This window comes from Mytilus galloprovincialis, chromosome 14 (assembly GCF_965363235.1).
Source record: "Mytilus galloprovincialis chromosome 14, xbMytGall1.hap1.1, whole genome shotgun sequence".
Lineage (NCBI taxonomy): Eukaryota > Metazoa > Mollusca > Bivalvia > Mytilida > Mytilidae > Mytilus > Mytilus galloprovincialis.
Window position 1 is genome coordinate 41099754 of NC_134851.1, and position 16380 is coordinate 41116133.

At 34.6% G+C, this 16380-nt stretch overlaps 1 protein-coding gene across 2 annotated transcripts; it reads right to left on the reverse strand.

The window, feature by feature from the left end:
* Positions 1-1044: 1044 nt before the first annotated feature.
* LOC143059001 (uncharacterized) lies at positions 1045-15393 on the reverse strand. Of its 2 annotated transcripts, none has more exons than XM_076232471.1 (2): positions 15301-15393; positions 1045-3697 (listed from the first exon to the last, which is right to left on the reverse strand). In XM_076232471.1, the coding sequence occupies exon 2, from the start codon at positions 3694-3696 to the stop codon at positions 2050-2052; it is 1647 nt and encodes a 548-aa protein (XP_076088586.1). In that variant the 5' UTR covers position 3697; positions 15301-15393; the 3' UTR covers positions 1045-2049. The 2 variants fall into 2 exon arrangements, with proteins under 2 accessions (XP_076088586.1, XP_076088585.1); XM_076232470.1 differs by lacking the exon at positions 15301-15393 and adding an exon at positions 6452-6587.
* Between the last annotated feature and the right edge of the window lie 987 nt (positions 15394-16380).

Sequence of the window (16380 nt, forward strand, 5' to 3'; positions counted from 1 at the left end):
TTTTGTAAGCCAGGTGTGCATTATGCATGAAGTAAAATTATCTCTGATAGAAGTTTTCTCTTAAGAGGATTGCTTCTTTGCTTATAATTGCAGTTCCTTCCTTACAATAATTTTATCCCTACAAATTAGCTCGACACGACTTATATACTACTTTCTTTACGTGTCTCTCCTTTGTCAGGATCGTGTGATTCGGTGGTCGTCATTTATCTATGCCTTTCATATTTGTTATTCCAAACTTAAATGTTGTAACTTATGCCGTTAGTTGTTCTAATATAACATGTTTCCCAGTTTTCATGTCGGGCCATTCATTTGTGACTAAACAGTATTCGATGTTTTAAGCCCCATTTCTTGGCATTATGATTTCTGGTCTGTGCGTCCATCCGTCCGTTCGTCCTTGCGTCCGTCCGTTCGTCCTTGCGTCCTTCCGTTCGTCCGTCCGTTCGTCCGTACCTCCGTACCTCCGTTCGTCCGTCTGTCCCGCTTCAGGTTAATGTTTTGGTTAAAGTTTTTTGTCGAGGTAGTTTTTGCTGATGTTCAAGTCCAATCAACTTGAAACTTAGTACACATGTTTCCTTTGATATGATCTTTCTAATTTTAATGCCAAGTTAGAAATTTTTCCCCATTTTCATGGTCCACTGAACATAGAAAATAATAGTGCGGATGGGGCATCCGTGTACCGGGAACATATTATTGTTTCTTAGTGTTGAAGGCCATTCGGTTACCTATACATTACTTTCCGCTATATAGATGAAAGAATAAAAAAAAAACATTGGTTTTTAAAAGTCAGCCTTTGATCTATATGTTTTAACAAATGGTGCTATTTTTATTTGTTTAGATTCAATGACAAAACATTCAGGTATTTTTTTTAAATATTTGATCTAATTATAGAAGTCTCAAATTACTGACTCACAATTTTGATTTTTCATAAACTAAAATAGAATGTGTGACCGAAATATGCATACCCAACTTTATATTGCTCTTCTCTTCCTCTGTGTGCAAGTTTGAAAAGTTACTTCCGACTAGTACAAAAAAACTATCAATATATTTTTGAAGTTGTCATTATTTATTAGAAAGTCTCATATTCATTACACTTCATATTTAAATAAGTATAGGATCACCTTCAGCTAAATCTGAAAAAATTTCAAACAAAAGAAAAATTAGAAAACTTGGTTAAATAAATCAATTTGTCATTAAAATACAAAAACAAAACTTATTGTTTATATTTCGGCTAATCACCAATTCTTACAGTCATTTCAGTGTTCAATAGCCAGTGTTCATTATAGGATTAAACACATTTTTTCTAGAGGTTATTGATGTGTAAACCGGGGCGGTTAACTCACAAACTGAATAAAAGTCCGAAGGACTTTTATGTCAAGTTTGTGAGTTAGAGACCCGGTTTACACATCAATAACCTCTAGAAAAAATGTGTTTAATCCTTATAATTCTTCAGCCAAACATACGCGATTATTAATTTACATTATTACTTTGATGGCTACTATATGTACCATCAGAAGCACAATGGCATGTCGTAACCAAGGAGTACGCCGCCATCTTGACTTTCTAAAAATTTAAATGTTCTATAAATGCAACAGAATCTAAAATGAACTAGCACCTACCTCAAAAACTTCATTTTGATTAGATACTATCCGAATTTGAAGCGTACAAGTAACGAAATAATCTTCCGTCTGGAAGTTTTCAATCGTATGACGCCGTGTTTTGCCATGACGTAAATTCGCCAAATTATTCGTGAAATTTCCCGGAATTTTATTCAAATTTTATTTTTATACATTTTCGAAGCTCAAGTGCATGTATTTTATTTCTTCTTTTTTTTATTATTATATATGCATTAGAATAGAAACAACTGTTATGCAATTGTTTTATAATCTCAACTTGCTGAAGATCCCAGTACCCCTGCAAGAATGTGTATCGCGCATGAATAGCTTACAAAAGTAGTTTCGGAAACATGGTTTATCGAAGTGTAAACCAAGAGAAAAATTCTACTTGACCAATGCAATTCAAGTATTTATAGATATTCAAATGATATAAGAATTATTGGGTTTTATAGATATTGATAGATCTACCACGGTCGTTTAAGACTAGCAGTTCTTTTGTTTCATCGTTGAAAGATATATCCAACGGTTCATTGATACCATCGTCTGCTGACAAGACAATGTCATATTTCTGTCCATCATTAGATATTTTATGTATGTTGTTTGATCCACATCCTGCTACATACAAATCCCCACGGTCATCTACAGCTACACCAATAGCACCTTTCAGGTCAGGACTGCTGTATATCTCCTCTTCTTCTCCATCCGAAGAAACTAAGAATACTTGATCATTACCAAAGTCAGTACAATATACATTATCATCCTGATTGGCACAGATATCATTAGGATCAAATGTTGTTCGTATTACTTTCAGAACTTTACCCTTGATATCCACTATTGTTAGAGTGTGAGGTTTATTTTTTACCCAGATCTTATCCTTTACAGTGGTGATTCCTCTACAGATTCCTTTAACTTTAAATCTCCTACCAGGCTTCAATGATGTCAGGTTAATGATCTGGATACCGTCATCACCAACAGATACTACAGCATGGGTTTTGTCAAATAAGCTGATATTACGTGGTTCATAATCCATATCAAGCATGCCTGAGATTGATCCATCAAGTTTACAAACAAAAAGTTTAAAGAGGTCATCATAGAGGAGTAACTTATCGCCAGGAATAAAGCATCCTCTATTGATAATTACTCCATTACCTAATTTCGTGGTCTGGAATGAATGTGTCAGTGATAACTTTCTTTCGTCTTTCACTAGAAATTGACCTTGTTGATCGATATCAAGTACAGGCATTTGGACTTGGACATTTTCAACTGTTATTGTACCCAAGACTTGGACTAGTTTCTTAATTTTCGAGTCCAATTCTAACGGATGATATTTAAGTATCGGAACAGTAGCTGTTTGAATTTCTCTGATTTCTAATTCTTTCTGGTAAGTTTTTGCATCTAGAAATTTTACCACCTGGAATAAATGAACTTCTGATGTGTGATGCTTCAGTGAATTTAGATCACTTTTCCATGTAGACAGCGAGTCTGAGCTAGATTCTATGCTATTTATGTTTCGAGACACTCTCCCAGTACAATTTTCATACTTAGAATCAATATCTTTATGTATCTCTGCTTCTAACGTATCTAAATGAGCAATGACTTTCCGTTTCATTTCAGACACCCTGGTCTTTATTTTGGTACGACTTTTTTCCAAATCTACAAGTGTTTTCTCATTTTGACTCCTTCTGTTCTCTGTAACTTGACATAGGTTTGAAATTCTTCTCTCTAGATCAGAAATAGCGGTACCATCTTTCACGCCTCTAGCAGCTTTTTCAATTGAAATGATAGACTTGCAATTCTGATGTGATATCGGAACACATGACACGCAGACTACCTTGTCATGTTGACAGCAGTACAGTGCAATCTTTTGATCTGGATGATTGTCGCAGTTCTTGGACAATGTAAGAAGTGACGAACTGAGTTGTGACATCTCTTTCATTGGTACTATCTTGTGAGGCGGGGACATCCTTTCGTGAACTCTAGAACACGTCTTGCATACAAGTTCACTGCAGTCACTGCACCAAGATACAGCTGGAATGTCTTCATCACTACGCTGACAACCAGCACAGAATTTACTGTCCGCCATTCTGTAAGAATAAAAAAACATAGCGTCTGCAGTTAAGATATTCACTAAAAGAATGAAAAGTGTTGCGGCCTTCTTTGACCTCATATGGTCTGTAAAATATAAACATAGATAGTATTTTATCTTATTGCATTTTTCAGAAGAAAAGATATAAAAACATTTTTATCCTTTTAAAGCGAGAGTGATCACTCTGACCTGTCCCAACTACTTATCAGATAATAGCTGAATAACTGCAAGTTTTCAAGAAAAAAACAAGAAATCAAGAATGAGGTCAAAAACTAAATGTTACACAATTACAGTACATCAAGTTCTCCATATTATATAAGACAACATGATAGTTTGTGACACTACAAAATATATTTCACATTATTAAGAGTGTAAAGAATTTCTAGGAATAAATCTTTTGAAAAAATAAAATATCAGTTGGAATAAATAGACGAGTAAAAAGGTAAAGAACATAGTACGGAAATATATTAACTGTTATCTTAATATCGTAAGAAAACATCAAATAGTGAAAATATGAACTCTTATAACAATTAAAACAAATGGGACTCGGGAGGGGATTCCGTGCATTAGCGTCTTTGGTCAAGACAAATGTCAAAAACATTGTCACACATAATATCGATTCGTATTTACCAGAGATTAACACTGTCACTTTTGATGTGAAGTAACTACATGTATAAACAAATTCAAGGGAAAAATTGGTATATGAACACAGCTTTAGTGTTTGCGTGTTCATTATAATGTCCCCATATCTTTTCATTATAATGCAGAAACGAATAACGTCTTTCTTGAAAATGTCAGTATACTACAAATGAAGGGCGAAAGATACCGTGCAGAGGAAAAAGTAAAATCACAAAAATACTGAACTCAGAGGAAAATCAATTTGGAAAGTCCATAATCACATGGCAAAATCAAAAAAACAAAACGCATCAAAAACGAATGGACAAGAACTGTCATATTCCTGACTTGGTACAGGCATTTTCAAATGTAGGAAATGGTGGATTAAACCTGGTTCTATAGCGCTAACCCTCTCACTTTAATAACAGTCTCATCAAATTCCGCTACATTTTTAAATGATGCGTTAAATAAACAGTCACAATTAATAAAATAGTCAAAATATGGGTACATCAGTCATCATCGTATAACAATTTTAAAAGGAACAATTTAACAGGACACAAAAACATCTACTATCTACGAACACATGGATTGATTTGAGTGTCTGACGTCAGAAAAATTATATACGTCACATACATTTGTCGTTCAATTAGCATACAAACAATTTTAAAATTTACATAGGCAATGTACGCATACAGGGTTAAAAAATCAAAAGTATGTAAGAATAAATTACAGAAATAGACCGAGATTCAAACTAGTCCAAAAGTTATACATAGAATTTATGAGAATCCAAAAGTTTTAAAAGGAACAATTTAACAGGACACAAAAACATCTATTATCTACGAACACATGGATTGATTTGAGTGTCTGACGTCAGAAAAATTATATACGTCACATTCAAACTCAAAGATAGAAAATAAACAGACAACGTCGTGGATAAAAAAGAAAATAAACAGACAACGCCGTGGCTAAAAAGAAAATAAATAAACAACGCCGTGGCTAAAAAGAAAATAAACAAACAACGCCGTGACTAAAAAGAAAATAAACAAACAACGCCGTGGCTAAAAAGAAAATAAACAGACAACGCCGTGGCTAAATAGAAAATAAACAAACAACTCCGTGGCTAAAACATGTAAAAAGAAAAAAATAACAAACAACACCGTGGCTAAAAAGAAAATAAACAAACAACGCCATGGATAAAAAGAAAATAAACAGACAACGCCGTGGCTAAAAAGAAAATAAACGAAAACGCCGTGGCTAAAAAGAAAATAAACAAACAACGCCGTGGCTAAAAAGAAAATAAACAGACAACGCCGTGGCTAAAAAGAAAATAAACAAACAACGCCGTGGTTGAAAAGAAAATAAACAGACAACGCCGTGGCTAAAAAGAAAATAAACAAACAACGCCGTGGCTAAAAAGAAAATAAACAAACAACGCCGTGGCTAAAAAGAAATTTAACAGACAACGCCGTGGCTAAAAAGAAAATAAACAAACAACGCCGTTGCTAAATAGAAAATACACGAACAACGCCGTGGCTAAAAAGAAAAAAAAAACAACGTGGCTAAAAAGAAAATAAACAAACAACGCCGTGGATAAAAAAGAAAATAAACAGACAACGCCGTGGCTAAAAATAAAATAAACAGACAACGCCGTTGCTAAAAAGAAAATAAACAAACAACGCCGTGGCTAAAAAAAAAGACAACGCAGTGGCTAAAAAGAAAATAAACAAACAACGCCGTGGCTGAAAAGAAAATAAACAGACAACGCCGTGGCTAAACAGAAAATAAACACAACGCCGTGGCTAAAAAAAAATAGACAACGCCGTGGCTAAAAAGAAAATAAATAGACAAGGGCGTGGCTAAAAAAGAAAAAAAACCAGACAAGGTCGTGGCTAAAACAGAAAAAAATCCAGACAATTCAGTATCTCAATTAAAAATAAAAACACCTCGAATGCCTTTGCATGTAGTTTTCAAATAATCATAACATACGTACTTTTTATATGTTATTTTCGAAATTGCGGTTTGTAAGCTACTTTGAACAACCTTGGTGACCGACGTAAACAAACAATTTGTATTTGTATTGTTTATCATTAGAAGTTTTACTTTTCTATTATAAATATGATTGTTTGATTTAACTTACCTATCCAGTTTGTTTAAAACAAAAACTTTGTCTTTTGCTTTTATCAATCAAGGTAACTTAAAATTACTTTCGTTTTCAGTGGAAATTCCCAATTAATTAAAGGGAGATTATTTAAATGCTCCAAAGGTGATTTGACTGAATCGGTGGTTAAATTTAAATCGCATTTGTATTAATGTTGATAAAAAGAAAAAGATATGTAAAGACCGTGAAGCTAACCAGTTTGTGAGTACAATTATTTATAGTAAATGGGTCATTACAAATGTTCTGTCGCTTATATAGTTGCCTTAATGGTTACACAACATACCGTTTAGCGGGTTATTTTTGCGTGTTCAGATCTGTATATAGGGCGTACATCTACCCGAAACATATGACAAGAAAAGGGAAATATATTATTTTTTGCACCATAATTAAATTGATTGCAAGCTTTGTATATACTAAATTTCACATCTTTAATAAACAGTGATTTCATGGGAATGGGAATGGGCAGGGATACATTAGCGGTGTCTTAAGAGCGGCGTATAGTGAGAACATCTACCCAAAAGATAAGAAATTAAAGGGAACTCAGTAATCAACAAATCAATCTATGTTTATCTTCGAAAAAATAGTAGCTTATATTCAATTCCTGGATTACTATGCATTAATACATGTACCTGTGTCAGGAAACCAAGTTTTATCTGAAAAGCATGTGAATGTCTGAACAATCAAGTCGTTCAGTCATGTTCACTTCGCTTGAAATTATTCCAATACTGATTAGATACTTTTCAGAAAAAAATACGTATGATGTTGGTTTCTGCAACTAAAATCAAAAGGATACTGAAAGTCTAGGCATAGACTGAACAGTTCTTAACCGACAACAACCAGATTGTCTTAACAGTGCTGAATTTACCTCAAAGAAATTGAAAGACTAACAATTACTTAAGGATAGACCTTGGGTCATGGCGATAACTCTTTATACCAGTTATGCGTTTGTAAAAGTCAAGTTTCGTCAATATCTTTTAAGCATTTCCCTGAAGCAGACGGGAAATTCTATGTAACCTAGAACTTTATAATGTATATATGAAAATTGTACATTAGAATGTTATATTATGAACCTTGCTTTGTGCTAGTATGCTAGTTTACACTAAACCTAAAGACATTTCTCTTAACACATTTTTGTATCTTGGACTAATTTAACGCTTGATTTGACCTGGCTTTTGGGAATTTATAACCTATCAAAAAAAATGTCAAAACCTGTATTAAAATCTGTTGTTTGACCTGTCTAGGAATTGAACATATAACCTATTAACCTTCTTGCGGCACACAACCAGGAGACTATTCAGACGGAATGTACAATCAAAATGTCTTGTGGCACAAAACTAGGAGACTATCCGGACAGATTGTACCATCAAATTTTCTTGCGGCACACAACTAGGAGACTATCCGGATATATGTACAATCAAAACTTCTTGCGGCATACAACTCGTAGAATATCCGGACAGAATGTTCAATCAAAACTTTTGTTTTGTGCCCTTTATAGCTTTTTGTTCGGTTGGAGCCAATGCTTCGTTTTGAGGCCATACTTTGATCTATGGTGGTTTACTTTTACAAATTGTGAACTGTGTGGAGAGTTGTCTCAATGACACTCATACCACATTTTCGTATGACGCTCATATTAAAAAAAGTTAAAAAGGCCTTGTTACAATTTGAAAAATGTAAACCATTGTATCTGTTCGGCATCTATTCACATGTTGGTTTTCTTTTATTGTTTATATTGTATTTCATAGAATTTATTTTAATCTAAATACTATTAAAGTATTCAATTGTTTTATTTACTCTTACTCCTTCACTTACTCACTCTCAAACATTTGTGTAACCGTTCACCCGCTCATCCATCTAATTCTCTCACTTGTCTTTTCGCTCATTCTACCACTTACTTTTATCCCCGTTCTCTAGCTTGTTCATACACACAGCTTCTCGCTCACTCATCGCTTGGTCATCCACTAACAACTCACGTTTTCTCTCGCTGACTCATGAAGATACTCTTCACTGATAATTCTCTAACTGTTCCATTTACTCAATATCTTGCCGCATATCAACTTAACCCCTGTCATTTCCTTGGTCTCTGTCTCATCTACTCACTTCAATGTTTCGCTTGCCCATTTATTCACTCATTCCGTTTCACTCATTCATGCACTCTATCGTTCACCAACTCTTGCGTAGCCTCTCACTCTCATCCTTTAACCCACTAAACATTCAATCCACTAACTAATTGTTTTTCCCGCTCTTTCACGTATCTATCCGGTTTCTGACCCAGTCTTCCACCTTGACACTCAGGCATCCATTCACTCACACTCGCTAATTCTCCTACTCTAACACTCAGCATCGCCTTCACTCCCCTTCAGTTTCTAAATCTCACATCCTCACTCTCTCTCATCCACGCGCTCTCTCTCGTCCACTCGCTTCACTCAATCCGCCCTTTTCGACTCTCCCTTTCGCTCTCTACCAATCTCGCACTCTTGCCCACAATCACTCTCTCCCATTCTCGCTCAATCTCACCCCAACTCTCAATCTCTCCCCTACCACTCTCTCCCTCTCCCACTTTCGCTACCTCGCTTTCCCACTCTAGCTACCTCGATCTTCCACTCTCGCTCTTCCACTCTCCTACTCCCGCTTTATTCTACTATGTCGCTCTGTTCTACTCTTCGCTCTGCTCTACTCTTTGCTCTGTTCTACTTTCGCTCTTTCCCACTCTCTCTATCGCTCTGTTCTTCTCTTCGCTCTGTTGTACTCTCGCTCTCGCTCACTCTCTCTTGCTTACCTACACTCGCTCTGTTCCACTCTGTCCAACTCTCTCCTACTCTCGCTCTTTTCTACTCTCGCTCTGTTCTACTCCCGCTCTGTTCTACTGTTGCTCTGTTCTACTCTCGCTCTGTTCTACTCCCGCTCTGTTCTACTGTCGCTCTGTTCTACCCTTCGCTCTGTTCTACTCTTGGTCTTTCCCACTCTCTCAATCGCTCTGTTCTACTCTCGCTCTCTATCTCTCTCTCTTGCTGCCTACCTACTCTTGCTTACCCACTCTTGCTTACCTACTCTTTGCTTCACTCCTTAGAAACTGATGCAGGCTTGATATGTTCCTGTGCAATTTGCAGCCGAGCAGGAGATACATCATAGCGGTGTCTGGAACAGGCAGTGCTTATGTTCTGCTCCGTTAAGACTATGAATGAACAAGTCCATCTTTTCAGGAGAACATCACTGCCGACCAGTATCCGACAAAGATCGGCACCCTCACCTTCAGTTAGACTTCATTATTAGAGGAGTAAATCATTAGATTGGACGTGACACATTTTATTTCAATAAAAATTATGTTTGCTGTGGTATTTTTCCAATTTATTACTTGCAGTTTAATCTTCATAAAGGAATTGTATGTTATTTTGCTATCATTTGCAAAATGGTTGTTTAACAGTCTATTCACTTTTTTAGTGTAATTGGCTTAAGAGGTTTCAATTGTTTAATAATGGAGAAAATTACATCTAGACATATTAAGGGGTGATAACTATAATTGATTGTTTTTAAATTCAAAAGAATTGAGAACGTTTTACGTGTAATCAACACCTCCTTTCGTGTTCGAACTGGTTTCTTGATAGAAATTAGTTAAAAACCATCCACTGTCCTGACAGCGAATCGGTATTACATATTGAGAATTCCGATTGAACTTAGCATTGTTAGATTTTTGTTTTAACTCTCGAAAGGTATGTCTTTTGGTATAGCCTTATGAATCCTGACCATTAACTTGTCATTTTAAGGAGTATCATCAATTGACCTAGAGTTCCCAACCGTTCCCAGCCTTTCAAATGCATCCTGACTTTTTTTTTTTTTTTTTTTTTTTTCATTTAGCAACCAACAATCAATCAATCAATTATTTTTTTGTTTTTTCGGAGGGGGTGTAGAGTTTGTGTTGCTCAATCTGTAATTTCCCATGTAGTGTGTAGTGTTTTGTGTTTATAAATTATCCGTCTCCTCGTCTTTTATTGTTTGTCCATTGAGAAGTCTGTCTTTCTTTAACATATAGTATTTCATTCGCACTATGGTATCCCCCCTCTTTTATTATTTCTGTTCTTCTGGTATCAAAAAGAGAATTTCACGAAAGAGAAAGGCGAACGTGACCAAACGGGAAATGAAAAACTCACAAGTCAAAGACAACGGACAACGCAAATTCAAAATACGAAATATGACAAAAGACAAACAACATTTTACTTAAACACATTTATGTTAGGTAAAACAAATTCAATTTAAGCAATAACATAACTGAATATTAAATAAACACAATGTTAAACACTACCGAACTTTTAAAATATCAAACAGACGCTTCTCGATAATACAGAACTATAAATTAAATAAACGCAGTTTTTGATATAGCAGAACTATAAATTAAACAGACGCAGTGCTCAACATTACAGAACTAGAAATTAAACAGACGCAGTGCTCAACATTACAGAATTATAAATTAATCAGACGCAGTGCTCAACATTACAGAACTATAAATTTAACAGACGCAATGCTCAACCTAAGAGAACTATACATTAAACAGATGCAGTGCTCAACATTACAGAACTATATATTAAACAGACGCAGTGCTCAACATTACAGAACTATAGATTAAACAGACGCAGTTCTCGATATTCCGTTCGTCCGTTCTTCCGTCTGTTCCGCTTCAGATTATAGTTTTGGTTAAAGTTTTGGTTAAAAACCAAAAAACAATTTTGGAGGTACTTTTTTATGAAGTTGAAGTTTAATCAACTTGACACTTGGTACACATGTTCCCTATGATATGATATTTCTACTTTTAATGCGAAATTAGAGATTTTCCCCCTTTTTCACGGTCAACTGCACATAGAAAATAATAGTGCGTATGGGGCATCCGTGTACTGGGGACACATTCTTGTTTCTAATTGTTGAAGGCCATTCGGTAACTTATACATTACTCTCCGCTAAATAGATGAAAGAATAAAAAAAAAAAACATTGGTTTTGAAAAGTCAGCCTTTTGTCTTTATTTTTAACAACTGGTACTATTTTAATTTGTTTAGTTTCAATGAGGAAACATTCAGGTATTTTTTTTTTTTAAATATTTGATCTAATTGTAGAAGTCTCAAGTTACTGATTCACAATTCGGTCTTTTATGAACTAAAATAGAATGTGTGAACGAAATATGCATACCCATCTTTACATTGTTCTTCTCTTCCTCTTTGAACAAATTTGAAAAGTTACTTCCGACTAGTACAAAAAACCATATCAATATATGTTTCTAGATTTTTTAATGTGTTATTATTTATTATAAAAAGTTTCCTATTCATTACACTTCATAACTTAATAGGTATTGTATCACTCTCGGTATGGTTCAACAGTTTAATCTGAAAAAGTTTCAAGCAAAAGCAACATTAGAAAACTTGGTTATATAAACCAATTTGTCATTAAGATATAAAAACTTATTGTTTATATTTCGGCTAATCACCAATTCTCACATTTTAGTGTTCATTAGCCAGTGTTCATATGTGCATTGGGTTTTGAAAATATTGATAGATCTACGATAGTTCTTTACGACTAATAGTTCTTTTGTTTCATTGTTGTAAGATAAACCGGTCGGTCGATCGATGCTATCGTCTGCTGAAAAGACAATGTCACGTTTCTGTCCATCATTATATATTTTATATATGTTGTTTGATGTATATCCTGCTACATACACATCCCCACGGTCATCTACGGCTACACCATAACAACCGGCCAGGTCAGGACTGCTGCATATTTCACGTTCTTTTCCATCCGAAGAAACTAAAAATACTTCATTACTGGCTATGTCAGTACAATATACATCCCCATCTTGATTGGCACATATATCATAAGGATCAAATGTTGTTTGTAATACTTTAAGAACTTTACCATTGATATCCACAATTGTTATAGTATTTTATTGATTTTTTACCCATATCTTATCCTTCACACTGGTGATTCCACTACAGCTTCCTTCAATTTTAATTCTCTTATCAGGCTTCAATCATGTGAGGTCGATGATCTGGATATCTGCACCACCTACAGCTACTACAGCATAGTTTTTGTCATATAAACTTATATTTTGTGGTGCATAATCCAATTCAATCCTTATGGAATTCGATCCATCAAGTTTACAAACAAAAAGTTGTTTCTCCCTGTACCTACAGAGAGTAACCTATCATCAGATATAAAGCATCCTCTAGTGATACCTACTTCATTTCCTAATTTTGTGGTCTGGAATGAATATATCAGCGACAACTTTATTTCATCTCTAACGAGAAAATGATATTGTTTGTCTATATTTAGTACAGGTTTTGGTACTTGGACATTTTCTACCGTTATTGTACCCAAGTCTGGGACTAGTTTTTTAATTTTCGACTGAGATTCTGACGGAAAAAAATTTAGTATCGGAACAGTAGCTGCTTCGATTTCTCTGATTTCTTATTCTTTCTGGTAAATTTTTGCATCGAGAAATTTTACCAACTTGAATAAAAGAACTTCTGATGTGTGTTGCTTCAGTGAATTTTGATCACTTTTCCATGTAGACAGCGAGTCTGCGCTGGATTGTATGCTATTTCTGTTTCGGGACACACTCTCAGTACCATTTTTATACTTAAAATCAATATCTTTATGTATCTCTGCTTCTAACGTATCTAAATAGGCCGAAATAGTGGTACCATCTTTTACGCCTCTATCAGCTTTTTCAGTTGAAATGATAGACTTGCAATTCTGATGTGATACCGGAACACATAACACGCAGACTACCTTGTCATGTTGACAGCAGTACAGTGCAATCTTTTGATCTGGATGATTGTCGCAGTTCTAGGACAATGTAAGAAGTGAAGAACTCAGTTGTTGTATCTCTTGCGTTGGTATTACCTTGTGAGTCGTGGACATTCTTTGGTGAACTCTAGAACACGCCTTACATACAAACTCACAGCAGTCACTGCAACAAGATACAGCTGTAATGTGACAACCAGCACAGAATGTATTGTCAGCCATTCTGTACGAATAGAAAAACATGGGATCTGCAGTAAAGATTTTCACTAAAACAATGAAAATTTTTTGCGGCCTTCTTTGACCTCATGTGGTCTGTAAAGAGTTTTTGGTTAAATTTCGAAATGAGAATGGAAATGGGGAATGTGTCAAAAAGACAACAACCCGATAATTGAACAGACAACAGTAAAAGGTCACCAACATGTCTTCAATGCAGCGAGAAATTCCTGCATCCGGAGGCGTATTTCAGCTGGCCCCTAAACACATGTATATACTACTTCAGTGATAATGAACGCCATACTGAACTCCAAATAGTACACAAGAAACTAAAATTTCAAATAATACAAGACTAACAAAGACCAGAGTCTCCTGACTTGGGACAGGCGCAAAATTGCGGCGGGGTTAAACATATTTATGAGATCTCAACCTTCCCCGTATACCTCTAGCCAATGCAGAAAAGTAAACTCATAACAATACGCACATTTAAATTCAGTTCAAGAGAAGTCCGAGCTGGACATAGATAGATATAGGAAGGTTTGGTATGAGTGCCAATGAGACAACTCTCCATTCAAATAACTATTTATAAAAGTAAACCATTATAAGTCAAGGTACGGTATAGATAGAAGTTATCAAAGGTACCAGGATTATAAGTTAGTACGCCAGACGCGCGTTTCGTCTACATAAGACTCATCATCGACGCTCATGTCAAAATATTTATAAAGCCAAACAAGTAAAAATTTGAAGAGCATAGACATACATAGACATAGACGGTATTTTATCTTATTGCATTTATCAAAAGAAACGATATCAAAAAAAAATTATCCTTTAAAAGCGAGAGTGTTTTCTCTGACCTGTCTCAACTCCTTATCAGATATAAACTTCAGAAAAAAAAAGAAATTTTATATCTATAAGTTTTTCTTTTCAAGAAAAAAAAAGAAATCAAGAATGAGGCTAAAAACTAAATGTTACACAATTACAGTACATCAAGTTCTCCACGTTAAATAAGACAACTGGATGATAGTTTGTGACACTACATAATATATTTCACATTATAAAGAGTGTAAATCTTTTGAATAAATAAAATATCATATACTACAGTTGGAATAAATAGACGAGTAAGAATGTCTTAAATAATTTAAGAAAATTGGAAAGAAGATAGTACGGAAATATAATAACATGAATAATGTTATCTTAATATCGTAAGAAAACTTCAAATAGTGCAAATAATGATCTCAAGTAAGAATACAAAAATCGCAATGTAGAGGGGAGTCTCTGCATAAGCGTCTTTGGTCCAGAGAAATATCAGGAATATTGTAAAAAAACAGCATCGATTCGTATTCAGAGAAAAATACTGTCACTTTTGATTTAAATTAACAGTTTCTATTAAAAAAAAATCAAAGTGAAAATTGCTATATGAACACAGCTTTAGTGTTTGAGTGTTCATCATATGTCCCCATTTCTTTTCATCATAATGCAGAAAAAAATAACGTATTTCTTGATAATGTCCGTATATTCCAAAGAAGGGCGAAAGATACCATGCAGAGAAACTTTCAAACTCGTAGATAGAAAATAAACAGACAACACCGTGGCTAAAAAACAAAACGAAATCCAAACAATTCAGTATCTCAATTAAATATAAAAACACCTCAAAATTCCTTTGCATGTAGTTTTCAAAAAATGTTATATGTTATTTTAAAAATAGTGGTTTGACATCTACTATAATTAACCTTGGTTACCGACGTAAACAAACCATTTGTATTGTCATCGTTATCATTAAAGTTTTACATTTCTATTTTGGAGACAAGTATGATTGTTAGATTAAACTTACCTGGCAAGTTTGTTTAAAACAAAAACTGTGTCTTTTGTTTTTTATCAACCGAGGTAACTTAAATTTACTTTCGTTTTCAGTGGAAATTCCCATTCAATTAACAATGACTAAAGGGAGATCATTTAAATGTTCCAAAGGTGATTCGACTGAATCGGCGCGTAAATTTAAATCGCATTCGTATTTATGTTGATAAAAAGAATAAGATATTGTAAGACCGCGTAGCTAACCAATTTGTGTTTACAATAGTAGATTGGTCATAACAAAAGTGTTGTCCCTAATATAGTTGCCTTTATTGTTACACAGCATACTGTTTAGCGGGTTAGTGTTCAGAGCTGGGTATAGGGCGTATATCTACCCGAAACATGTGAAAAAAGGGAACTATGTTATTTATTGCAATAGAATTAAATTTATCAAAGGCTTTGTATTAATTACCTCACAAATCTTTAATAAACAATGAGTCCATTGAAATGGGGCGGGGAAACATTCACGGCTGGTTAAGAGCGGTGTATAGCGCGCACATCTACCCAAAATATATGAAAAGAAAAGGGAACTAATTTATTAAAAAATCAATCTACGTTTATCTTCGATAAAATAAGTAGTGTATAAAAGGACATTAAATTCCTGGATTACTGTGCATTGATACCGGTGCCAGGAAACCAAGCTTTATCTGAAATGATGTGAAAGTCTGAACAATAAAGTCGTTCAGTCATGTTCACTTCGCTTGAAATTATTCCAGTACTAATAAGATGCTCTTCAGACAATTAATTATGATGTTGATGTATACTAGTACACAAAGAAGGTAACTGAAAAGTATTGACATAGACTGAACCGTGCTTAAAATACCTCAAGGAAATTGAAAGTTTTACAATTACTAAAGGGTAGACCTTGGTTCATGACCCAGATAATGCATATTTGTAAACATTGTAAAGGAACATTGTTTAGCAAAGCAAATCGTGCAAATTGAAGGGTAACAAAGCAATTAAACACGTATTAACAATTGATATTTCAATATTGTATTCAACTGTGATATGTATGCATAATAAAACGCATATGAATTAATGACAGCTGATTCGAATAGAA

Excerpts from the sequence above, each read along its gene's own strand:
- LOC143059001 (XM_076232471.1), bottom strand. The coding sequence starts at position 3,696 with ATGGCGGACAGTAAATTCTGTGCTGGTTGTCAGCGTAGTGATGAAGAC.